Source organism: Tamandua tetradactyla, chromosome 12 (genome assembly GCF_023851605.1).
Source record: "Tamandua tetradactyla isolate mTamTet1 chromosome 12, mTamTet1.pri, whole genome shotgun sequence".
NCBI classification, from domain to species: Eukaryota; Metazoa; Chordata; class Mammalia; order Pilosa; family Myrmecophagidae; genus Tamandua; species Tamandua tetradactyla.
Genome location: NC_135338.1, coordinates 63725015 through 63751848, shown reverse-complemented (window position 1 = coordinate 63751848; position 26834 = coordinate 63725015). Strand labels below are relative to the sequence as shown.

Here is a 26834-nt window from a genome sequence, read left to right as displayed (position 1 = left end):
GCCAACGCTTGCCCAATCAGATGAACAGGTACCACAACTTGGCCAAGTTGACACCTGTCCCTAACCATGACAGTCCACCCCTTGTCAACTTGGCACCTATATATATATATATCACCTTAGACCATACTTAATTTCCAAATGAAAACAAGCACACATTTTTTCCTTTTACCTGACAATACTCAACTGTCCTGCATATAACTGGAAACACATTAAATCTCTCCAGAACAGGGTGCAAATCCTTGGGCAACATTCATTCTTAAACTTGATATCGTACAACTTAAATAGTATAACACAAACAAAACAGCATTACAGTCCTCGTTTCTGTAACTGATCACGTGGTCGAAGTTCATATTTATCACTACCTTCTTCCACTACCCATTCCATGTTCCCTTCCCCCTCAGCAAGCACTTCAGCTGGCCGTGGTTCTTTGCCTGGTGGGGTAACCCAAACTTTCATTCCTGAAGTCTCAGAGCCATTAGTGGTCCTGCCTGGATTGTGTTGTTGCAGTTTTCCATTGATTTTAATCACAGGGCATGGTAGTACTAATAGACGCCCCAGGGGATCTCCTATATTCCAAGAAAACTCTTCTTTACCTCCATTATGTAGTTGCAGTCCTACTTCCTTCTGATAGTCAGGGTCAATTACCCCAGACAATAATGTAATTCCCTTCTTGGTGTGTTGATCCAGAGGCATAAGTAGCCCAAAGTGGCCAGGTGGCAATCTTAACTTCCAGTTCAGTGGTATCACTGTTGTTTCTCCTGGAGAAAGCACACCCCATTTTGGAACTAAAACCTGTAGACCAGCAGAACTCAGGGTAGCAGGGACAGGAAGCAAAAATTTTCCTAGTGGATCACTAGGAGTAATAGTGAGTGGCACCACACCCATTTCCACCCCTTGGTTCCTGGACCCATGGATCCTGGCTATGGGAGAAACAGCACCATACAGTGGACGCTGATTCAGAGCATACACAGCTTCCTGGAGAACATTACCCCAGCCTTTCAAGTTTTTGCCACCTAGTTGGCACCGTAATTGAGTTTTCAAAAGGCCATTCCACCGTTCTATCAATCCAGCTGCTTCTGGATGATGGGGAACATGGTAAGACCAGAGAATTCCATGAGCATGTGCCCATTCCCGCACTTCATTTGCTGTGAAGTGTGTTCCTTGATCCGAAGCAATGCTATGTGGAATACCATGGCGATGGATAAGGCATTCTGTAAGCCCACGGATAGTAGTTTTGGCAGAAGCATTGCGTGCAGGGAAAGCAAACCCATATCCAGAGTATGTGTCTATTCCAGTTAGAACAAATCGCTGCCCCTTCCATGAAGGGAGTGGTCCAATGTAATCAACCTGCCACCATGTAGCTGGCTGGTCACCTCGGGGAATGGTGCCATATCGGGGGCTGAGTGTGGGTCTCTGCTGCTGGCAGATTGGGCACTCAGCAGTGGCTGTAGCCAGGTCAGCCTTGGTGAGTGGAAGTCCATGCTGCTGAGCCCATGCATAACCTCCATCCCTACCACCATGACCACTTTGTTCATGAGCCCATTGGGCAATAACAGGAGTTGCTGGGGAAACAGGCTGACTGGTATCCATAGAACGGGTCATCTTATCCACTTGATTATTAAAATCTTCCTCTGCTGAAGTCACCCTCTGGTGTGCATTCACATGGGACACAAATATCTTCATGTTTTTAGCCCACTCAGAAAGGTCTATCCACATGCTTCTTCCCCAGACCTCTCTGTCACCAATTTTCCAATTATGGTCTTTCCAAGTCCCTGACCATCCAGCCAAACCATTAGCAACAGCCCATGAGTCAGTATACAAACGCACCTCTGGCCAGTTTTCCTTCCAAGCAAAATGAACAACCAGGTGCACTGCTCGAAGTTCTGCCCACTGGGAGGATTTCCCCTCACCACTGTCCTTTAAAGACACCCCAGAAAGGGGTTGTAATGCTGCAGCTGTCCACTTTCGGGTGGTACCTGCATATCGTGCTGAACCATCTGTAAACCAGGCCCGAGTTTTCTCTTCCTCAGTCAATTCACTGTAAGGAACTCCCCAAGAGGCCATAGCTCTGGTCTGGGAAAGAGAAGGTAATGTGGCAGCAGGAGTGGAAACCATGGGCATCTGTGCCACTTCTTCATGTAACTTACTTGTGCCTTCAGGACCTGCTCTGGCTCTATCTCGTATATACCATTTCCACTTTACAATAGAGTGCTGCTGTGCACGCCCAACTTTATGGCTTGGTGGGTCAGACAACACCCAACTCATGATAGGCAACTCAGGTCTCATGGTAACTTGGTGGCCCATGGTTAAGCGTTCAGTCTCTACTAAGGCCCAGTAGCAGGCCAAAAGCTGTTTCTCAAAAGGAGAGTAGTTATCTGCAGCAGATGGTAAGGCTTTGCTCCAAAATCCTAAGGGTCTGCATTGTGATTCTCCTACTGGGGCCTGCCAAAGGCTCCAGACAGCATCTCTATTTGCCACTGACACTTCCAGCACCATTGGATCTGCTGGATCATATGGCCCAAGTGGCAGAGCAGCTTGCACAGCAGCCTGGACCTGTCGCAGAGCCTCCTCTTGTTCAGGTCCCCACTCAAAATTAGCAGCTTTTCTGGTCACTCGATAAATGGGCCGGAGTAGCACACCCAAATGAGGAATATGTTGTCGCCAAAATCCAAAAAGACCAACTAGGCATTGTGCCTCTTTTTTGGTTGTGGGAGGGGCCAGATGCAGCAATTTATCCTTCACCTTAGAAGGGATATCTCGACAAGCCCCACACCACTGGACACCTAGAAATTTTACTGAGGTGGAAGGCCCCTGTATTTTTGTTGGATTTATCTCCCATCCTCTGACACGCAAATGCCTTACCAGTAAATCTAGAGTAGTTGCTACTTCTTGTTCACTAGGTCCAATCAACATGATATCATCAATATAATGGACCAGTGTGATGTCTTGTGGGAGGCAGAAACGATCAAGGTCTCTGCGAACAAGATTATGACATAGGGCTGGAGAGTTGATATACCCCTGAGGTAGGACAGTGAAAGTATATTGCTGACCTTGCCAGCTGAAAGCAAACTGTTTCTGGTGGTCCTTACTAATAGCTATTGAGAAAAAAGCATTTGCCAGATCAATAGCTGCATACCAGGTACCAGGGGATGTATTGATTTGCTCAAGCAATGATACTACATCTGGAACAGCAGCTGCAATTGGAGTTACCACCTGGTTGAGTTTACGATAATCCACTGTCATTCTCCAAGACCCATCTGTTTTCTGCACAGGCCAAATAGGAGAGTTGAATGGGGATGTGGTGGGAATCACCACCCCTGCATCTTTCAAGTCCTTAAGAGTGGCAGTAATCTCTGCAATCCCTCCAGGAATACGGTATTGCTTTTGATTTACTATTTTGCTTGGTAGGGGCAGTTCTAGTGGCTTCCACTTGGCCTTTCCCACCATAATAGCCCTCACTGCATGAGTTAGAGAACCAACGTGGGGATTCTGCCAGTTGCTCAGTATGTCTATGCCAATTATACATTCCGGAACGGGGGAAATAACTACAGGATGGGTCCGGGGGCCCACTGGACCCACTGTGAGACGGACCTGAGCTAAAACTCCATTGATCACCTGGCCTCCATAAGCCCCCACTCTGACTGGTGGTCCAGAGTGACGTTTTGGGTCCCCTGGAATTAATGTCACTTCTGAACCAGTGTCTAATAATCCCCGAAATATCTGATCATTTCCTTTTCCCCAATGCACAGTTACCCTGGTAAAAGGCCGTCGGTCTCCTTGAGGAAGACTTAGAGGAAGGTCAACAGTATAAATTTGTGGCAGTGTAACAGGTTTCTTCCCCATAGGGACCTGGCCTCCCCTTCATTCAAGGGGCTCAGGGTCTGTAAACTGTTTCAAGTCTGGAAATTGATTAAGGGGCCGTGACTCTGTGTTTTTGTAATTCAGGTTAGACTTCTGTTCCCTTGACCTAGAACTCTTTTGTTTATACAGCTCCAACAAGAATTTAGTAGACTGCCCTTCTATTGTATTTCTAGGCACCCCATGATTTACTAGCCAATGCCACAAATCTCTGCGTGTCATATAATTTTGATGCCTCCTTTGAGTTTGTTGTCTATTATAATACCCGCGTCTACCCTGTCTTTGGTGATTAAGTGCTGCCACCTGGCTTCTGCCAACTCGGGATCCTGTCATCCCCATTGTGTTTAAGGATTCCAGCTCAGTGACAGCAGTTCCTACAGTAATATCTGACCTACAGAGAAGTGCAACCACAGAGCTCTTGAGGGATGATGGTGCTAGTCTCACAAACTTATTTCTCACTGTTCTGGTAAAAGGTGCATCTTCTGGACATTCCTGGGGTGTAAGAGCAGGCTTTGCATGATAAATCCACTCTAACATCCCAATCTCTCTAAGCCTCTGGATCCCCTCATCTACATTATACCAGGGCAGTTCTGGCATTTCAACCTCAGGTAATGTTGGCCACCTTTTGATCCATGTTTCAACCAACCACCCAAACAAGCTGTTAACACCTTTTCTAACTGCTCTAGCTATAACATTGAATGCAGAATCTCTGCTTAGTGGGCCCATATCAATAAATTCAGCCTGATCCAGCCTTACATTCCTCCCACCATTATCCCACACTCTTAAAATCCATTGCCACACATATTCCCCTGATTTCTGTCTATATAAATTGGAAAACTCACACAGTTCTTTTGGAGTATAACGTACCTCCTCATGTGTGATACTTTGTACCTCACCTTTAGGGGCCTGTTGGGACTTTAGTCTAGTTATAGGTCTAGAAGAAATGAGGGGTGGTGGGGGTGGGTCATGAAAAGAATTAGAAATATCTTCCAAGCCATTTGCTTCAGGGCTTTCATTTGCAGTTTCATCTGGTGAAACAGGATTAATAACTCTAGGGCTAATCCCTTCAGGAGGAGGTTGGGTGGCCAATTCCTCAAGGCAGGCTGAAGGTGGGGCGGCTATGTCCTCAGGGCAGACTATTACAGGGTTATCTAAAGAAGGCTCAGCATGGTCTAGGGTTTCAACCTCACCCCCAACATCATTATCAATCCATATGTCACCATCCCATTTTTCAGGGTCCCACTCCTTTCCAATCAATGCCCTCACTTTAACGGCAGACACCATGCAAGACTGAGATTTCAGTTTACGTTGTAAAGTTGCTACTCTAACAATAAGATTCTGAGTCTGATTTTCAGAGATCTCAAGTCTACGGCTACAGGAAATAAAATTTTCCTTCAGGATACTCATAGAAACCTCTACATCTTTCAGACGGCACTTAAGCTTCTTGTTTGAAGCCTTAAGCCCATCCCTTTCACCCTTTAATGCAGACAGTGTATCTAACAACAACCAACCAACATCTCTATAACTCTTATTTCTGCAAAACTCTGTAAAGGTGTCAAAAACATTATCCCCCAGAGTCTGGCTTCGTACAAGCGAAGCATTAGGAGAATCGAATGATGATATTTTGACTATCTCCTTTGCCAACTCAGTCCATGGATTGGGAGTGTCATTCTGATTATGGGAATCAGAGTCCTTAGTGTCTCTGAGCCCAGTCAGAGTAGAAAACCATTCATAAAAACCCATTTTTAAGATTCTGTTCCTTAAGAACCACTCCTGGTACCAAGATGTATTAGTTAGGGTTCTCTAGAGAAACAGAATCAACAGGGAACACTTGCAAATATAAAATTTATAAAACTGTCTCACGTGACCGTAGGAACGCAGAGTCCAAAATCCACAGGGCAGGCTGTGAAGCCGATGACTCCAATGGATGGCCTGGATGAACTCCACAGGAGAGGCTCGCCAGCCAAAGCAGGAATGCAACCTGTCTCCTCTGAGTCCTCCTTAAAAGGCTTCCCATGATTGCATTTAGCATCACTAATTGCAGAAGACACTCCCCTTTGTCTGATTACAAATGGAATCAGCTGTGGATGTAGCTAACGTGATCATGACCTAATCCTATGAAATGTCCTCATTGCAACAGACAGGCCAACGCTTGCCCAATCAGATGAACAGGTACCACAACTTGGCCAAGTTGACACCTGTCCCTAACCATGACACACATGAACACAGGAATGCAGAGTCCAAAATCCGCAGGGCAGGCTGTGAAGCCGACGATTCCGATGAGGGTCTGTACAAACTCCACAGGAGAGGCTCACCCGCTGAAGCAGGAAATAGCCTGTCTCTTCTGAATCCTCCTTAAAAGGTTTCCCATGATTAGATTAAGCATCACTCATTGTAGAAGACACTCCCCTTTGGTTGAGTACAAATGGAATCAGCTGTGGATGCAGCTGATGTGATCATGATCTAATTCTATGAAATGTCCTCACTGCCACAGACAGGCCAGCACTTGCCCAACCAGACAAGCAGGAACCACAATTTGGCCAAGTTGACACATGAACCTGACCATGACAGTGGTGTATCTGTGAGATGACTGCAGATATTCCAGCTTTCAAGTCCTGGCAGAGCATCATGTGCCTGTGGGCGTCATGTGCCCGGAGTCCCCATAGTATCCAGAGGAGCTGAGCTGTGTCACATGGAAGGGTTGGGGGCAGGACAAATGTGAATACAAAGCTGTCTCGATAAAATAGATTCAGATCAGAGCACTTTACCTTATGATCCAGAAAGAGAAAAAAATTGCACCTTGTTCAGGCTTCCTGACCTAGTCTCAGTACCCTACCATGTTACCATTTGGTGCTGCAGAAAAGTCCGCTTTAGAAATACTGATACTTTGAAGTGATGCTTGCTGCTGCTATTGCAGGGGATGGTTCCTAAAACACCTCTGTAGAAAGGCTAAGAACCTGTCAGCCAGAGGACAGAGGTGGGGGGCCTTTGTATCTGGGCCACAGTTTTGTCTTACTTGGCCTGCAGTATGTGATTGTTTTGTGCTTATGTTCTTTTAGCCAATTGGTGAAATTAGAATTTACATAAAAATATTAATTTCTGGCTTCTCTTGAAAAATTGGTGGAGTCTGTGGCCTGGGCCCCCATCTTCATGGGACTGCCCAGTTGGTGATGCTGGGCTGTGGCCACCCACCAGTGTGTCTGAGCTTCTAAGCTTGTCAGTCAGCTCTTAGAGCTCCTATAACCTGGTCCCAGCCACAGCCCTTCTCCATGCCCTTGCAGCGGCTGCTGAGCTGTGACAGGTGTGTGGCGCTGGTCCCATGCTCAGATTGCTGCACCAACTCTACACACCTGCACAGGCCCCAGGTCCCAGGAGCTAGGGGGAACAGCTCTGGGTCCTTTTGGGCAGGGGCCTTCCCCTACTGCCCGCCAGCCTCCTCCCAGCCCAGTGAGCTGATCCTATTTGCTCATTTATTTACTGTCTGTTCCCTCTACTAATGCTTGTTATGATCCAGCTAGATGCCGCACCAAGTTGAGGGGGCGTGTGATGCAGGCTAGCTGGGAGGAGAGAACCCTCAGGCAGGCCAGCGGGGATCTTAGGATGCTGCCTGCAGCCAAATCGAGAAGGCTGGGCAGTGAGGTGTCCGAGGGACCCTATGGTGTCCAGATGCAGAGGGAGAGAGGCAGAGATTGAATGCTGCTGGTTCCCAGCTGCCCGGATCCTGTGGGGAGAAGATGAGGGCTCCAGAGGAGATTCTGAGCCTTTGAAGTCTGGTCTTCCTGGGGAAGTAGGGACGGGAGGAAATGCAGTTTAGGAGCTGGCCTGTGTGGAGCCGAGCTAGGGGAGGGGGCGCTATGGAGGGCCCCCAGTAGAAGAGAGTGGGCTGGGGCAAGACACCCCCTCGTGGATCGCTTCCTTCCCTGCAGGGTGACACCTGCCTTGCCGGAATATGGTGAGGGCTGGAAATTAGGAATTGACAGCTGCGGAGGATTTCGGCCAAGGATGGAGCAGACGGAGGGTGGTTTGGGCGAAGGCTGGAGGCAGCCCAGGGGTGTTAGAGTTCCGGGGAGCTAGGCAGTAAGGGCTGGCCTGGCCCTGGCAAAGCTGACCTTGGCTTAAGGAAGGAGCTGAGACTCTCTTGGGCTCTCCTAGGGGAAGGGGCCTGAAGCATGGGCGTGTCCCGAGGCAGGTGCAGTCCCGAGGCAGAGACCCTGTGAGGGTGAGGCCAGAAGCAGTAATAGGCAGGGCGGGGCAGGGTCTAAGGTGGGCCTGGTCCGGTATCTGAAGTGAGCAGGGCTGGGCCCTTGTCTCAGGGCGTTGATTTCTGAGTCCCTTAGGGAGAGGGGACGGTGGTGACACCCACCCCCTACCACCTCGTTGATGCTGAGCAGAGCTTCCCACATGGCTTTGGGGTGCGTGGCAACCTAAGGTGTGGGGGCAGTATGATGCTGGGCAGGGGGGCGGGGCGGAAAGGGCAGCCCTGGACGAAGGCGCCCTGCAGCGCCCTCAGCACCGCCCCTTGGGTCCTTCCAGCCTGGAGCCCCTCTTCCCTGGGGCCAACGAACTGGACCAGATCTCAAAGATCCATGACGTTGTGGGCACGCCTGCGCAGAAAACACTTGCCAAATTCAAGCAGTAAGTGTATGTGCGCAGCCCTCTTTGCCCACACACTGTCAGAGGCTTTCCTGAATATGTGGTTAGTGCCCAGGGCTTAATGGTGATGTGCAGCTGGGAGTCGGGTCCTGAGGCCACATGCAGGAGTGGCCCTAGCATCAAGGCCAGGACTCTGCTACCCTTTCAGATTCTGGGTTTTTTTTCATCCCTTACACCCAGATAAGTGGTATTGCCCTTTTCTAGGATAGGTAGGTAGTTAGCCTCATACATAATAGACTTCATCCCCTGTAGATCATGAACTGTCACCCCCAGGGCCGGTGACAGCCACCAGATGTGTGCTCTCAGTAATGGCTATTGTTTATTATCGTTGGGCTTTCAATACAGGTCGAGAGCTATGAGTTTTGATTTTCCTTTTAAAAAGGGATCAGGAATATCTTTCCTGACGACCAGTCTGTCCCCACACTGCCTCTCCCTCCTCTGTGCAATGGTGGCCTATGACCCTGATGAGAGGATCACCGCCCACCAAGCCCTGCAGCACCCGTTCTTCCAAGAGCAGAGGTGGGTGATTGGGACTCTTGGGGTGGGGGGAGGCCAAGAGACCCTGGGGAGATCTGCAGTGGCAGGTGAACAGCTTTCAGAGGAGTCCTGGTTCCCTGGAACAGCCCTCTTGTATTTGGGTAATAACAGACTTATCCATGTCTTTTGGAAACTGTGCCAAGCTGTTTTCAGAGACATGTTCCCCAAAATGAAGCTGCCAGCTGTGCCATGTCAGAGAGCATGTGGGCTGTGGGGTGGTGGACACCAAAGTGTTATTACTGAGCCCCACGGGAGAGAGTGGTGCACTTCCCAGTGACCCATACACACCCTCCTGGGTTGTGAAGAGCAGAGGATATCCCCTGCCCTAGAAGTACTACAGAATGGATGGTTTTGTGTGGTTTAGGCACAAATGCAAATGTGAGAGTGTCCGCCTTTCGCTCATATATCATGAAACCTCAGTTCACTCCTGTCTATGACTGGAAAGGATAGCAGACATCACAGGACATCTGCCCCACAGAGTTTGTCAGAAACTAAGATGGAAAAGGGGAAAGGGCTGCTCACAACCATTCACGTGGAAAAGGAGAGCTAGTGACAACTCATATAATAGACAAATTTGGAGACCAAGAAAGCAAGTGAGCATGGCCCTGCCTGGGTGCTGAGTGAGAGGTCTCTCTTCTTTTCCTTCCCTGCAGGGCAGCTGAGAAGCAGGCCCTGGCCAGCTGCAGGAAAAGTTTTTCTCCAGGGCATCCTATGGCACTGGCATCAGTCAGTACTGGCTGGCATGTTTCAAAGGAGGGCCGGAAGCAGGTATTAAGTAAAATCAGGGCGCTTGAATGAGCCGTCTGAGCCAGGCCTTGCAGGGTTGTACAGGCAGACACCACCCATGTATGATAAAAGCCCCATGTGTCCAGAAGAGGGGTACAAAATAGTCCAGGACAGGGTCCTGGTTTATTGGGTCACATGGCATGTGCCAGGTCCTGGCCAGGTCCTAAAACCAACCCAGCAGGAGGTTTGGAGAAACCAAATAACCTGCCTGAGTTACCCAGGGAGAGGATGACAGGTCACCAGGTCTCCATGGCCCAGGCCGTCTGAGCTCAGCCACCAGATGCACACCCCATCCAGTCTAGCAGAGATGATTTCACAGTGGTTTGGGTTTGGAAATGAGACCTTCGTTTTACAATAGATTCACCTTTATTTCCACTTAGCTCACTCAGTCTTATCTCTATGCCCCAGCTACATCTGCCCAGTCCCTGCCCCTGGGTCTGAGTGCTGCGGCTGGTGCCAACTCCAATAGGCTAACTGCCCTTCCATCCCTGACTTCTTCGGGAAGCCACACACTCATTCGTTCATCTCAGCATTTTCTAATGGCTCACTGCATGCTAGGAGCTGAGGACATGGGTAATTTCCTGGCCTGACTGCTTTCCAGAAATCCAGATTCTCATGTCCAGCCCTTTCTTGGCACCTTCACTGGGATGTCTATTAACAGGTGGACTTGCAGAAACCCAGTTTCCCGGCCTCTCCCCCCAAATGCCCCCATCCCTGGATTCTCAACCCAGCAGCCAGAGGACTCATTCCAGCATTAGTAGGTCAGGGGTTGGTATGCTTTTTCAGTAAGGGCCAGACAGTAGTTTAGACTCTGTAGGTCATATGTCCCATCACAACCAGCAAGTCTGCTGCTGGAGCACAGAGGAAGTTCACATAACAGTCAGTGAACGGTGGGCTGTGTTCCAGTATAACTTTATTTGTAGACACTGAAATTTGAATTTCCTGTAATTTTCATGTGTCATAAAATGTTTTTTTTTTTTTAACATGGGTATGCACTGGGAAGTGAACATTCTTGCCTGCTGAGCCACCGTGGCCCCAAAATGTTATTTTTTTTAACTATTAAAAAATGTAGAAACCATTCTCAGTTCACCATTTGAACAAATACAGGCTGGTGTGTTGGGTCTGAGGGCCTGAGTTTGCTGAGCTCTGCGTGGAAGGAGGTAGTGTCACCACAGCCCTGAGTCCCCTTGAGACCTGCAGGCCCACCCTCACCTGCGCCGCACCCATTGAATCAGGGGCCTTTTTTGGCTTGCCTACTGCATGTGGGGCTTGGCCTGAGCACAGGGTCATTGACTGGAGTAGACAAAGTGAAAAGCCCGATTCTGCCTTAGGAGCTTGCCGTGTAGAGAGCCTCCCTGACACAGTGGGTAAACAGCAGGCAGCTGCTGTGTGGGTTTGATGGCTGGGGCATGGGTGTGTGGTCTGCTCACCTTCTAGTCACACCCAGTGGCCAGGAAGTTACGTGATATACAAGTAGTACAGAAGAGCCTCGTTTGTTTTCCCTTATTTCCATAAAGGGGAAGCTGTTGTTTATTCAGCTGACCTTTGTTTTGTTTCAAGAACCGGTTCCTAAAGCAAGAGGAGGACCACTCCAGAAGACAAGGACATGCCTACCTGATGGAACTGCCCAAACTCAAGATCTCAGGAGTAAGCAAGCTGTCATCGCACTCTAGCCCTGCACTGCAGGCCGTGTTTGGAGCTGGAATGAATGGAAAAATACCTCTGTTACAGCCCTTGAAGTGTGTCAACAAGAAGGTAGCCCTTGCCAGCTTCTCCAAGGGGGCAGCTCTGTGACCCTAGCCTGCACCCCCCTTGAATGTCTGTGATTTCTTTTTAACAGACAGATACAACTAAAGACATAAAGTCTCACCTGAAACAGTACCATCTGCCCACCATAGAAAGGAAGGGCCGAGGATACTGAGCACACCGAGAGTAAGCCAGATGCAAACCCGCAGAATCCCCGTCCCTCCGCTTCCAGGTATGTCAGAGGGCACCTTGATCCCCAACACCTGGAGTCCCAGGAGTGCCACCTGCAGACCTGCTGTACCCACTGGGCAAGGGCTGGTCAGGCCAAGCTGCCCCTCTTACCCATGCCTTGGAGGCTACTGTGCTGGGGCTCCATTCCAGGACATCTGAAACCACCTCATTCTAGAGTTTGTTTCGTTTTCATAACATAAGAATTTGGAGAAGAGAAATATTTTGTAATTTTTTATACAAATCAAAACAGATAAACTAGAATGTGTATTATGATATCATTTAAGCTTGGCTTCCGCAGGACTCTGCATGTCAGGCCTTCAGTGCATTCCCAGTAGTAGTGTAAATTCAGCTCTCATCTGCTAAAGTCTTCCATCGATGCTGTTGGAGACTCCTGGTTGTTATAAAGAACAAGCTATTGTGACCACATTGCCTTTGACTGTTTCTGTGTTAAACGATCCTTCCTGTCTACTCCTTTATGTTAAGTCTTTTGCGAGTGTGGTAGGCCATTGCCTGTTGGGAAGACTGGTGTGGCTTCGTTTTGTTTCATTTAAGGAACCAAAAGAAAAGGTGGGTGAGATTATTCAAGCCATTCAGGGAAATGTTATGAAATGACAGGAGCCTCTTGCCACCTGCCTTTGCAAGTTCCTTCCTTGGGTGACTTGACTTGGTGCTGCTTAGTGCTATGTGCTCACCCTGGTATCACTCGGCTGCTTTCCATTCACTTCACTAGAGGAGCACAGGGCAGGGCAGAGCCAGGCACTATGCACATGGCTGGCGCTAGCCTTCCACAACAGGGAGGGGTCCCCAGGGGGCTGGCTTAGGGCAGAGGTGCCAAGTAGACACCTCAGTCCACGGATTCAAATTCAGGGGGTGTCTTATATTCACAAGGCCATTCATAAAGGGGACAGGGAAGTAGAGTGCTGGGACACGACATTGGGAGTGTCTCAACACCAAGTGTATTAGTTAAAATGGGAAATGTTATGTGGTATCTATGTTACCACAGTAAAAACTTTAAAAAATAAGGGGGGGGGGGTGTGTACAGCAGTGCCCCGAGGGAGTGACGGGGCGCTCCTGACACCTGCTACATTTTTGCCTCTGCCAGGCTGCCTCTGTAAGTGCCTCCCTCTCCTGGCTTCCCTTGGACTTATGCCCCATGCACAGAGCGCACACTCAGAAGCTGTCAAAGCATGTGTCAGACAGGAAATGAAGAAAGTAAACATGCCAGTTGAACCAGTGCTTGTGCAGATTCCCAGCTCCTTCCACAGCTTCAGAATGAGGCAATATCAACCTGGAGATTGGCCTTGCTCTCATCTGCCAGAGGCTGCTGGCTGTGCATGTCGGGTGGAGGCACAAGTTACAAGCAGTTGCTCTGGGAAACCAGCTTAGGCCACTTGGCCAGGGGCCAATCCTTTGAATGGAGCCATTAATATAGGGTAGTTCTTGGCACAGATGTGCCTGTAGGCTGGGACACATCTGACAGCTCTGGTGCAGTGATGGCCAAATGTAAACTGCGTCTCAGCACCTGGTGAGGGCAGTGGATGCTGGGTGGGCAGCAGTTCTACAGTTGGGGGTAGAGCTGGGACTGACTGTCCTCGAGTTTGTGACGGAGGGCCAGGGAGAACTTCACCACATACCAGGTCATTGGCCAAACCATGCTGCAGTTCTACACGCGTAACTGTAACCCTGGTGCCAGTCACATCTCCACCTGTCACTTTCCACAGGTAGCCTGGAAGTGCACTGGCAGTGGGAGGGCTTTTCAAAGGCAGCTCTGGCTCTCTTATATTTTCTAAAATGTGTGATTTCCTATAGGTTATCTTGGCATAACCCATCACTAATCTGGGACCCTGCCCCTGACCTTCCTGGGCCCAGTTTTCTGTGTAACTGGTAGCAACAGGAAGCTAATTACTTCACTAAGACAACAGGAATACCAAATGTCAAACTATCTAAAATGTGCTATTGTGTGATGTTAGTATGAAGGTCATTTTGAACATGTGTGTGTATCTGAATGCTCAGTCTCCTTATTTAAATGTTTTATTGTCCTGTATGGTTCACCTTTCCTGGAAGGCACCCCCACCCCCACCCCCACAATTACTCCATCCCTGAGAGCTAGAAGCTCCCTCTGCAAACACCCGAGGCCTCCTCATGGCATAGGGATGGCCTTCCCAGCCCATGCCCAGGCCTCGCTCAGAAGGTGAAGAAAACCGAGGCTGGGGCCGATGTGAATTTTTTCTGGAATATTAACATCATCCCGTTGGTGCATTCAAGGGAATGGTGAAAATGTAGCACCCCTTAAAAGGTAATGGATGCACTCATCACTTCCAGCCTAAAATTTATTTATATATACTCAAATTTAATGTGATCATTTATAGAAATGTGTTTCAGACACTGCATGCTTTAGTCTCCCAAATTTCAAGTCCTCAAAGGATGCTGCAGTCTGGTGTTTTAAAAACCAGAAACATCCTTCTGCTTGGCAGCTGCACATTCTGCTGTGGTTCTAGAAACGTATGGAGTCTACAAGTGGGTGTAGGCGCAACCAGAGGTGAAGAGAGGCTCAGGAGCTGGCTTCAGCTCGAGGACTGTGACAGACAGCAGTCCCTTAGCTGGGTCCAGTCACTGGTAGGTAGCACTTTCATACTTACCCAGAGGACCTGTCATGTGTGGTCCTCGGTTTCCCGTGACAAAAGACAGACTCATTGACCTTGAGCTGGAAGGAGAAATGTTTGGCTGAAGCCACTGTCAGAGGATGCCCGCCTGGCATGTGGCAATGCACAAGGGAGCCTTCCTTACCAGACACTCAGCTCAACAAAAAATGACATACAGCATAAGCCAGTTTAACAGAAGATAAACAAGAGACTTTTAATGTCAACTTTTTTCATGACTTAGAGAGCCCTCTTAGGTGATGAAAATTACCAGTGAAGTAACCACCACCACCCACCACCAGCCTCCTGGAATTGTGGACTTAGTTTATTTATACATATAATACAGTGCATTGAAAACAAGTTGACTGCATTGAAAACAAGTCTTTAAAAAAAACACATGTTAACAGGTAAAAAGGGCATCCCCACTCCCATAGTGGTGGGGCCATAAGTCCATCCCGTCCTTCTTCAAAAGTAATTTTCTATCAGCGTTGAACTGTTCTAAGTGCAAACAACTTTTACAAGTCTAGGATTGCAGCATCCTTCCTGGATTACAGATGTAGGAAAGAATTAGCTTTGAGTGTACTCCAGGTTGTCTTTTGACCACCTAAGATATAAGAAAATCAGTCCAAACACACAGTGAAGCCCTATTTTTAACAGTTGAATTTAAGGGGATTTCTTGTCCAGGAAACATATTTTACACTATGTATATATGTAAATATTTTATATATGTGTGTTTATATACATGTGATTTAATTACATTGAATTTTAGAGTAAAAAGCAAGAAAACCCCATTTCTTATTTTTTACTGCAGCCCCCAAAGAGTGGTTTAGAAATGGACACGCCCTGTCCAGGTGGCAGCTGCGCAGAGCTGGGTCCTTGGGCGCCTCAGCTGAAGAGCTGCTCCTGGCTCCAGCTCCCGGCGCATCTGTAGCTCCCATGTCAGTCTGGGGTGAGTTTCCGTGGCAGGGAGCCACTATACTACATGCCCCCTGGAGAGCTGGCCTGGTGCGGGGATGACAGTACACCCTGCAAACAAAGCAGTTTGCATTAATCCAGCAGGACACTGCTCAGAGGAGTCACTTGGTATAGTCTCTCCAGCAGGTTCCATGGTCAAAATATGGTTTGGCAGTAGTCGGCATCCACTGACCTTAGCCCCCTGCTTGGGTCTAATAACTGGGTGTCACCCCACCCAGAAGGAGGGCCCAGCTGGTCCTTAGAGAGGATGTGACCCCCAGGGTGGTGGGGTCTGTATCCCTGAGGCAGGAATGGGCTCTCAGGGACTTCCCTGGCCCAGGAAAGTGGGTATCTCCTCAGTGGTGCTGGTCACCTCTTGGCCAAGGGCCACCCAAGGAGGCTGGGGGAGCCCCCAGCTTGGCAGAAGCCTGGGTGGGAGTGCCCCAGCACTGGGGTCAGCTGCAAAGGCTGAGGATTTCCTTTCTGTGGCCGCTTCTACAAGCATTCTCCGTTGCTCTCATTGAGGAGACCAAGAGCAGCCAGCAGAAAAAGGAAAATCTGGGTGCTGGTGCTGGAGCTGAGCCACCTGGGCTTTCCCTAGAGTACTTAGGTGGCATCTGTCTGTCCAGGTTATGCACATGCAAAGGCTGGGGGACAGAGGCTCCTCCCCGCTTCACACCCAATTTCTTACAGTACAGATATGTTTAACCTCTTGCGCAGCACAGGACAGTTATTATGGGATGCACAGATTGGCATTCATTTTTTAATAATAATTTTCAGGTAACAATAGTGCAATGCAAGCTACAAACATTCCGTCCTTTGACCACAACATACTGTCTGCGCCCATTGCCTGCTATTGCTTACAGATGCTAGGGCTTACCTCCCAGCAAGCACTGCTCCCTTTTCACCAACTGGACTCGTCACAGACACAATGGGGGCAACAAGCTGAAACTGACCTCAGTTTGGCCCACACCTGCTTGTCCTACCCATTTCATCTGCAATTAGTTCTTGCCTTAAAACTGAAATCTACTAGGTCTGCATCAGATCAGCTGGCAAAGAGCAGCTGACATGTAGAGCAACCCCTGCTCCAGCCCTGGGGGCTCTTTTCCTCTTGGGTCCACAAAAGATCCATGTTCTGACTCCTTCCACGCCAAGGCTAGATGAGGAAACCTTCACTGTAAGGATCCTCTGCTTCCCACTCATATGCTCCCTGGGAGGTTCCAGGAGGTGAAGGTGCGGGGCCCTTGGCTTCTCTGAGCTTGATGTGTCCACGTTACAGCTAGAAACCCAGGCCAGGGCCTCACTCCAACCTTGAGGCCATACCTGGGATTCAGCCTGCCAGATTGGGCACCTGCCCCATGGCCACCCACCCCTGCACCGCTCACCCCCTCCCTGTGGTAGGTCCAAGAATTGTCTCCACGCTAACAAAGCTCTTTCTCTACTCAGGGGAGAGGCTTTAGGAAAGGCCCTGCACACCCTTGATGGGGAAAGTGGGGTCTCTAGTCTAGCAGTGTTCAATGGAAATATAGTAAGCCACACACACGTGAAGAGACTTAAAATTTTCTAGTAAACTTGAAATTAAAAAATTTAAACAGGCAACATTAATTTTAATATTTTATTTAACCCATTATATCCCATAAAATAAAAATTATGAGCAAGAACTCTTATATTCTTTTTTCATGTGGCACCTTGGAGATCTGGTATAGAATTTACACGTCCAGCCCACCCCTTTTTTCCTGGCCACGTTTCCAGTGCTCAGTGGCCGGCTGCTGCCAGGGAAAGCACAGACCATCCCACTCCACCAGTCTCTACCTCAGGTCAGCCCATGGCAGGCTTAGGGGCCAGCCCCTCTCCTTGCAGCCCTGAGGGAGGGATGGGTGTCACGAGCACCACTTCCCCAGGCTTGGTGACAGCAGGGACACACTGTCTCTCTCTGGCAGATCATCTTCCCCATCCCTGAAGAGCCACCCAGTCGTCAGGGCTGCAGGGGCCCTATGCTCCTCCTGGCACAAAAGAACCCTGTGCTGTTCTCTGACTTGTTGGCTAAAGCCCTCAGCCTGGTGGTGGCAGCAGCTGGGAGCCAGTTGGAGCCCACTGCCCCATCATACCAGTGTCCTAAAGGTTTGAGATTGTGGAGTCATCTAATCAACCCACCACACTCTCATAACCATCCTTCTTTCAGCTTCCATAGTTCTTACAGAAACCTCACTTACCAGGTACCAGGGAAGCAGAGGATCCATTACCCGCTGTCCAGCCTCCAAATTCCAGCCCCGCCGACAACTCCTTTTAGCTGCCTTGCTCTGCAGCTATGTGCCACCAGCCCCCAGGATGTCAGAACCCACTGGGCTCCACATCCGCTCATTTATTGGAAAGGGATTCACTTTAGCATCATGAACAGGGACAGCATTAAGGGAGCAAATGCCATTTAAAAGGAAATTTAATGTAAACAATCTTAATAAGCCTGTGCATTAAAGATCATCCGGTGATGAAAGACAGAAAGCAAGCACTTACTATAGTTCACCAGCAAAGAATATCTAGACTTCTCTTAAGGCAAGTAGAGTTTGGGCATGTCTGTAAGTGCGGACTGCCTGCTTCCTTCACACCCATGCCCGCCCAGTTTATTGCCTCCATTTGCCTGCCCTGAGCAAGGTGGGGTGGAGGTGGGCCGTTTCCTGCAGCCCCCTCCCCACCTTTCACTGGGAGGCCTGAGCCTAGGGCAGTTGACACTGGATGGTTGGCAGGTAAGGGCTATACAAACCCTGGCCAGATGAGAGGTTCCCCTCCCCCAGCAGAGACCTGTATCATGTTCTCTTAGCCTCTTGAGGAGGAAGGTATGAGACCTCCAAGTGAATGCAGCGAGTACTTAACCAGCTATTCTGCTGTCACCAGAGTGGCCTTTTATGTGTGTTAGAGACCTCACCTGAGAATTGAGAAAGCCCTCCATCTCTTAGTTTGGGTTTGATTATAATTTGCAATACTAAGCTAATAGATTTAAACCTTGTTGCACGAGACTGTACTGGAAAAGTAATATTTTAGTTTAAGAATGACTACCATAACCAAGGAATGAGTCTCTTTCCATGCTTCATGGAGGATGTTGGGATTGCAAACTCTGATGGTGACACAAGACCCTGGTGCCAAGTGGAGGCCCTGGACAGACATGGACCAAATGCCCATCCCAGGCTGACCCACGCCCAGCCCCAGGCCTGCGGAGCTGCCTTCGACTCACCTGTAAATGTCTGAGACCACAGAACCCCAAGACAACAGTTCTGGGGATAAGGTGTGAGAACTGGGATTGAAGGAGAATCCATCACATCACCCAGCTGGGTTTTTCCCAAAGTGCTCTTCTGGTCTCCAGACTCTGTATCATTCTTCCCACCCCCAAACACAAGGAAGTGTTTGCCTTCCCCACGTTTCAGCCCCTTGTCCCAGAGCTTGGGACTGGCCAGCTGGGGTGAGGGGCCCTGGTGGTGACATTGATGGTGGCTCGTAGGGGGCCTGGGTCCTGAGACTCGGCCTTTCCACCCATCAGTGTGTCTGGGCATCTGAACGCTTGCACTCAACCCTTGGGGACACTCTCTTGAGGAGCTGTGCCATCAATGCAGAGTGAGGCCTTCTTAGAGATGGTATAAAAGTAAAAATGGAGAGAAACAGCATCAGGCGAACTCCTTTGAGAATGTCTCTACTTTAACTACACTAACTGCTCGTGCACAAGAACCCCATTCCTTAAACTCCACAAAACCCTGCATGAAAGAGACTGAGAGAACTCTGTCCAGGTTTTCTGGACAGCAGCTGCCACTTACACCCTAAATTCAAGGCCCAGGCCTCCAGGCTGTCCAAAGTGGGTGGGCTCAGCTTGGTCCCCTCGGGTGCTGGCAGCCTGGGGCCCCTTCACTGCTCCCCGAGCACCTGGACACTCCTTGATCTAGACACGCTGTCCACCGGGGGGCCTGGGACATCGGTTTCTGCTGGGTAGCTGGCCACATTCCTTTGTAGCCTTGACCTGCCCAATGACAGGTCATACAGAAGGTGGCACATTTCCCTGAAGAGGCCACTTAACCTGGTCTTTAGAGGAAAGCTACCCAGAAGAAATTACCCTGCTCTCTTCACACATCTGGGTAAAAGATCAGGGTAAAAAGGGCACCACCCTTATAAGGGCAGCTCTTAGTTCCCCCCACAAACTGAAAGCCAAGCACCTGCTGTGGCCTGCAGGCAGGCCCCTTCCCTGCTGCTGAAACAAATGCTGGCTTAAGCACATAGCGAGTGGGCAGGGGCCTCTAGGTGTTCTGTTCTCTGGACAGAGAGCCACCATCCAGGCCTCTCCATGGGCAGCCTCACCTGGGGTTGCAATAGCTGCCCAAGAGTGTTCCAAGCTCATTTCAAAGGAGCAAGTGCTGTTAAGTTTACAAAAAAATAAGCAACAATAATCTTGCTGTCTACTGGAAGGTTTTCAGGGTCCCTGCCACATGAAGGGAAATACATACTGCACCAGAGGTGGAGGCTGGACCTCGGCAGGCCCCTTCCGCCTCGGCTTCTGGGAGAAGGCAGGAAGAGCAGACACTCAAACACCCGTGAGGGAACCCCCACGCCAGCCCTCGGAGGGCAGCGTTACAGGGAAGGTGGTCAAAAGACTCAAGCCCTGGGCCTTTCTAGAGGGCTCGCAAGGCCTGGGCCCAGGGTTCAGATGCCTCGAGGACTGGTCAGGACAGGGCGCCTGGAAGCCTTGCCTTGTAGCTTTTAGGGACATAAGTGCCAGAGCACTGCTCAGGAAGGATAACATAAAAGCACAAATTCTTCCTGCCCTGCAGCCAAAGTGCTGGGGCATCCGACGCAGGAACCCCCACAGCCATTGCAGAGCCCTGCCTGTGACCCAGAAAAGGCCCCCAGAGATACCAGGCCTACCCTCCTGCCCCTGTCTGCTGCTGAGGGGTGGCCTAGGACATAGCCAGGATGCCAGTGCTCATACCCAGAGGCCTTCACTTAGCCTGCCTCGCAGAGATTCAACCACCAGTCCTCTCCTCAGGATGACAGAGCAGGGCTGAGGCCCCAACACAGTGAGACCAACAATTACACTTAGTCACCTTCCATGAGGAAAATGTAGAATAAGAGGTGGCTGGACCTGGGACTGTTTGCTCTAGAAATATTAACATGGCCCTCAATTTTACAGCCTTTTAAAAACGCTGAGATGGGTTTACTGAGATTTTTTTAAAGCTTAGATATATGTGAAAATGACTATTGAAAATTATCTACATTTACAATTTATTCACATGGTTTTATTTAAGGTTAGTATACAGAGAAAACCCCCAAAGACGTCGTAAAATCAGTATTTAGTGAGTTTCTTTAGCTGTGACAATGACAAGTGAACAGCTAGAAAAAGCACTGAAAACAGAAACAGGACTTTCTTAACGTTATAAAATAACAATACTATATATTAAAGCTTCATTAATTATTGCAACAGTTAATCTGCCAATATCTCATGTCAGGAAGACCCTTAATGAAATTTATGTTGTCAAGAAATTAGATGAAAATGTAGGAAAAAAAACAGATGAATTTTACTTTTGATTTCCACTGAAGGTCAATATTCATACAATCAATTTTGTACAGTATCACCTCACGTAGCAATCGTTAATAAACTTGGCACACAGCAGTAATAAAAATGCAGGACATTTTTCTTTTACACTTTTAAATTGAGAAGATAGCAATTTAACTCTGACACAAAGTCACCTTCAGTGGGACAGTTTTCCTCTGTCAGAGGGGCATTTTCATCAGTTTTAACTTGGGATATGAGTTGCAAAGATAACAGCTGATTACAAATGCTCTGAAGTGGCTGGCTCTTCTCAACCAACCTGCCTGCCCGGCTAGACCTGGGTCCCGGGGAGCAGCCCACCAGGATCCAGTGGGCCTGGACTGGAGATTGGGAAAGGCCTGGCTGGGCGCCCTGAGTCTGCAGGACTGTAGCCATCCCAGCCCTCACCTGTAGCTCAGCCTGGGCAGAGAGAGGCACCTCCAGGTTGCTGTGGGGCCTTTACTGCACTCTTCAAGTGAAGCCTGAACGGTGACATACCCACCAAGTCCCACAGTCAAGGCCCGCAGCGCATGGCCTCCCGCTCTGCAGTGCTGAGGGGCACTGCCGGGCAGGGGTGTCCCCTGACTGACCTCAGCAAAGCTCAGCCCACACAAAATCACAGTGCTGCATGACCCGTGTCCTTCTGGGCAAGCGCACAACTGAATGCTGCTTCCAGTTCTCCCCATGACAGACAGATACACACAGTATGGCATTGGGTTGTCCAAAGGACTCCCTAACTCCAGCCACCACCGACTCTAGGCTTTTTCCTCCTCACACCTTGAGCTTGATCAACAGAGAAATCAAACTTATCCCCCCTCCCAGGCAAGAGGTGAGAAGGACCTTGTACACAAGGGCAGACATTTGATAAAACAGCTTCATCAACTTCAGCACAAATTTAATAATTTAAAATGTCTTTAAAATTCCAAATGCTCCCCAGGAAGTGCAGAGGTTGGAAAGTACCAGGCGGCCTGGGCGTCAGGCCCCACGGTGAACAGGGAAGGAAATGCCAGTTCTGTACCAGGGACGAGTGTACACAGTGGTCAAGTTTCAGAGCCTGTTGTTTTCCATCATTGCTAAAACGATAGTCAACAGCTTCCTTTTGATTCCACCCCTCCACTTTTCTATTCTACAGTAATGTGTATGTCTTTAGTCCTAAGCCAAGGGCTCACAGAACATGCCCAGACAGTGATTTTTTTCCCTTTCTCACAATGCTTCAATGTTCAATCAGCCCCCCACCCCAAGTAAAATGAAGATTCTTTATCAGTATTTACTTATAGACATACAGAACTTAAAGTTACTGATTACTTTTAAAGCACCTGCCTTACTCCCTCTTAGGATTTGTTTCCAAGAGACAAGGTCTTCTAAATGATTTCCTCTGTAGCCCTCTCAGGAACTTTAATTCCCCTGCCCCTGAATAAAAGGGAAGGGTCAGTAATATTTGGAGCTGTAACTGTCTTGTGGTGTCTCACAGGCCTGAACTAAGGTCACAGCACAAATCTGGAAGGTCTAAAAGGGGGGAGCCAGGAGGCACCTTGCGCCACCCGGGTTCCTACGAGGGCCCGGCACAGGCAAGGGTTGGTGACTCCCTAGCGGCTCGGAACAGGGCCACTTACAACAAACAGCCTGTGGGTAACTGATTTCTGTCTGTGTGTCTCATCGACATGCTTGGTAACAAGTGTGAAAGGTATGCTGACCGAGCAGTCACAGCCTCCTGCTACTAGATAGCTGCATTTTATTCCAGAGGTTAGGGTAGAAAAGATATTCTTGGTCATGACGTCTGACATGAAAAACTTTGAAAATTTTCTATGAGGAAGCTCAATGTTTAGTGAGAATAAACTACAAAAACACTCCCCAAAGTTTGGTGGCTAACAAGGAAGCAGCCTAGCATTACACCCTCTCAACCTTCAATCAGGAGCCACGATGCCCTTCCTCAGTCCTCTCTTCCTCAACAGGAACCACAACTCAGAAGAATATTCAAGGGCAGGAGGAGTCCTGTAGGCCCCTTCCTCAAACACCCCCTCTTCCAGCTATAGGAGTGCTTTGCACTGTCCTTCTGACTGAAGGACAAGGGCTTGACCAGCTGCCACGAAATGGGGGTAGCAAGTTGGAGGGGTCCTCCCCTAGCCTCAACACCTGCAACTCCAGCAGGCCCCAAACCCTGGGACAGGGAGTGGGGACGGGGATCAAAAGTCATAGCAAGGGGACCCAGACAGGCTACCAGACAGGGTTTGAGGACATACTCACCAGAACAAATAGAGAAGTTGTGGCCAGGCCCCCCACATTCAAAGTTGTTCTACTATGGTTTTTAAAACTGGAGGTGGGGGTGGAGATAGACAAACTCAAGCTTTTCTGAAAAGCACATTTCAGAGTTTGTTTTTCAATATCCTCTTTCTGCTTTTCCTGTCCACCATTCCCACCAACAAGATCACTCCTAAAGAAATCGCCCAGCTATACACCCAGCAACAACTTCTCATCCCAGCTGTACACAAGTGAGAGTGTTAGAAGGGGAAGAAATCATGAAGTGTCACATCACTCAATGTCAGGGACACAGTGAGTACACAGAGAGTTTCTTGCCAGTGAGAAGAATATTCAGTGTTAAGATTCACCATCAATGCTTCTTACCTGTGACTGGCCACTTTCCATCTGGGCCAAATACAAAGTCCTGAATTTTGAAACTGCTCGATGCCTCATAAGTATTTGAAACTGAATTTCTAAATCTCTGTTAAGTGTAGAAAGTTGCACAAGGAATGTAGGTCACTAACCTATCCTCTGACAGCCCAATTTGTCCTCAAAGTTTTAACACTCCACCTGGACGGCTGTCTTCATTGTCCTTGAGGTCAGCTAACAGTTAGGAACAAAGGAGCTTGTGTAAAGGTGGATGAATGCACGTATTTGCACGAGCAGCTGTTTAGTGATGTGTGACCAATGAGCAGTGGGGAAGGCCCCTGGAAGTTCCAGGCTCTCCCCTGGCAGACACCAGCCATGTCTATTACCAGGTGATAGAAAGTGTTTGGCACTTACAGCATAGCGGGTCCAGCCCGGAGAAGAGGGAAGCAAGCCCAGGGGGACCAGCCTGGCTCTTCTGGGAGGGCTGCTTCTCCAGCAAGCAGTCTTCACAGACCTTCACTTTTCTGAATCACATTCATTACTCAAACCAGAATAAATTATCATTGTCTCTATGTTTAATTACAAAGGTGTGCAAAACAGAAAAACAAACCTAAATGCCCCCAATAAATTAACAAATAAGATCATTACCATGTTGACATAAAATATATGGCTCAAAGAACTGTTTCATCCATCACGAAACCTGGGATTTGAAAATAATTCCTTCCACAGCTCTAAAACATAAGGAATTACAGTCAAATACTGCAGCCTCCCTCAGCAGCAGAATGGTCTTTCCCAGTGGTGAAGGCAAGTTCCCATAACGCCGCACCCAGGCAGACAGGGCTGCCAGTCCCCGAGGGGTCAGGCGTTGGGACCCAAGGGCAAGGCAAGCCGAGCAATGTCCCAGGTCACCCAAGAATCAGTGCTGCAATAACCTGATAGAAAAGGGACAATCTGTACTTGTGCCTGTTCCTCTAGGGGGAAGACAAAATCCAAACACGTGCAATGTCAGTAAGTGCTCTGAAACCTTTGGGAGAAGGGGAACAGTCTTTACAAAGCAAAGTGGAGAAGTCTACCCACAGCCTAATGTCATGTACCTTTCTGATCAAAAGAAACAAAAATCTCCTTTTCCCTCGTTGGAAAAAACATAAGCAAAGTTCATCAGACATAAAAGATCCTGGCTTATGTAGCAAGAGGCACTTTTGTCAACTGCTGTTGTGTCCTTAGCCCACAGCTCGTGTGAACTGTTCCGGCTCTGAGTAACACGTATATATATATATATACTTTAGTGCATGGACCTAGTCAGAATCTCAATCAAAGTGCTACAAACTGCTTCTTTGAAAAAGATGTTTATTAAACAATTTTAATTGTCATAAAATGACTAAAATGAGTTTTAAAAATTAAGGCTCTTCTCTTTCTGTGGATTGCCAGAACAATGTAAAAATAATATCAATCAACCCTGCTGAATGCTTTGTTCCTAAAGTTAAATTTCATAGATTCCTAAACATTTTATGATTAAGATAAAAAATTGGATTATAAATGACAATTAATGGCCGTCTGTACTGAACACACACTCTGATCAGGTGTACAATATTCTAATTGAGTAGTTAAGCAAAAATATTCCAGTTAAAGCATAAATTTTAACTTTTAGCATTTTAAGTCATTGTTTCCCCACACTGGCATGATTTTCCTAAAATTGAAATAGTCTAATACAGGAGCACTAACCTTGGGACTCTATATACTCCCAGTAGGATGACTGTCTTGGCTGGCAATTCGTTTGATTATATACTTTTTTAAACACTCTAAGGTGAATTATCAAATGATTCAGAATTACATGGCATGCAGTATCCAAAATTATGGCTCTGATGCATTTAGATTTACATTAAGTATAAGAAGTGTCATTCACATTCATTGTACACCCCACCCCTCCCACAAGAAAAACAATCACTACCTAGTCAAGTTCTCGATCTGGTGCAGCATTAAGGATTAAAACTTACCACTTTACCAGGCCTTCCCCATGTGCAAATAAATCCCTCCTGACAAGCAGTGACTATACAGTCTTCAAGAAAAATTAATACAGTCAGTCTCTCATGTGCTATCTTTTTACAGATCAGCGGCTCTAACAAGGGAACATCTTCCATTCGAGGACAGAGGGGTGTTCCCAAGGTTTTAGCTGGGTCCGTTTTGGTTTTGGTAACTAGGTTCAGTTTGTCGCTGCTCTTGCTAGAAATGTGTCCCATGCTATGGTTTCGCTTGTGATCTTTCTCATGGTGTCTTTCCTTCCGGTCATGTAGTGAGAGTGTTGCAAATTTGCTGACCCCAGAAGCAATGGCCCCATCTGTGACACTGCTTTTGCTGCCAGCGTTTGAGATTGCAGAATGTGGAAGGCTGTTGGACCGCGGGAGAGGAGGGGGGATGGGGTTCCCTGGGGCCGTGACACTGTTCCCATTGCTTCCAGCAGGAGGACTTGTGGCATTCATGACATTGGTGTGTGTCCTTGCTCTTGAGAGAGGCTGATGGGGGAACAGGATGTCTTCCGTAAGGTCCCATAAACAGAGCTGTGTATCCTGGCCCACTGAGCCAAACCGATACGTAACGCTTACAGGGCGACTGTCTGTAGAGTTCCGTTTGGATAACCGAGACTGTGTGCTATTTGCCCGATCTCTGCCAAAATGTAGAAGGTCCTGGAAGTCCTCGTCACTGCCGCTAAACTCCATAGGGTCGCTTTCTTCTACACTAGTGGTATAGGGGTCAAATGCCACAACACTGACCCAGGATTTGTGCCCATGGCCTCTTGCTATCACTCGGCAGTCTACAAAAGACCAGACCGTCACCAGGTCGTCCTCCCCACCTGTCACAATGTACTTGCCATCCGGGCTCCAGCACACACAGAGCAAGCCTCCAAAGTAGCTCCTCATCGTACCATGCGGTTCTACTGAGTCAAAGTTGAACACCCGCAGAAATCCATCCTGGCTCACGCATGCTAAGAACTTGCCATCTGGGGAGAAAGCAAACTCGTTGAGGGCCCCCTCGCCCACTGTCCATTTAAGGAGAGGGTTCCGTGTAGATTTGCTCTTGCAAGTGTGCACAGCAAAGCTCTCACCCTGTTTCAGAAGCTGGTAGTGGGGAGCTGTGGTACCACAGGTGTGCTCCACGTTATACAAGTACATGTTCCCACTTGAATGTGCTACTAGGAAAAGGGTTTCTGAACCTGGAACCCACTTGACACAGGTTACTCGGGACTTGTCTATTAGTCTCTGTGA

General features: G+C 48.5%; 2 protein-coding genes across 14 annotated transcripts in view; one reads left to right on the top strand and one right to left on the bottom strand.

Moving 5' to 3' along the window:
* The window catches only part of MOK (MOK protein kinase), a 106383-nt gene extending 94148 nt beyond the window's left edge, over window positions 1-12235 (top strand). For 2 of the 4 annotated variants that reach the window (XM_077123610.1, XM_077123612.1), the window contains 5 exons: window positions 8392-8493; window positions 8857-9030; window positions 9702-9816; window positions 11395-11589; window positions 11675-12235. In XM_077123610.1, coding sequence (XP_076979725.1) covers window positions 8392-8493; window positions 8857-9030; window positions 9702-9816; window positions 11395-11589; window positions 11675-11755 — 667 coding nt within the window. In that variant the 3' untranslated portion in view covers window positions 11756-12235. The remainder of the gene's footprint in view (window positions 1-8391; window positions 8494-8856; window positions 9031-9701; window positions 9817-11394; window positions 11590-11674) is intronic. The other 2 variants (XM_077123611.1, XM_077123614.1) reach the window with 1 other exon arrangement.
* A 4062-nt stretch (window positions 12236-16297) lies between these two features.
* WDR20 (WD repeat domain 20) overlaps window positions 16298-26834 on the bottom strand; it is a 103138-nt gene continuing 92601 nt past the window's right edge. For 9 of the 10 annotated variants that reach the window (XM_077123595.1, XM_077123596.1, XM_077123600.1 and 6 more), the window contains one exon: window positions 16298-26828. In XM_077123595.1, the coding sequence (XP_076979710.1) occupies window positions 25551-26828 (1278 nt within the window). In that variant the 3' untranslated portion in view covers window positions 16298-25550. The remainder of the gene's footprint in view (window positions 26829-26834) is intronic. The other variant, XM_077123597.1, reaches the window with a different exon arrangement.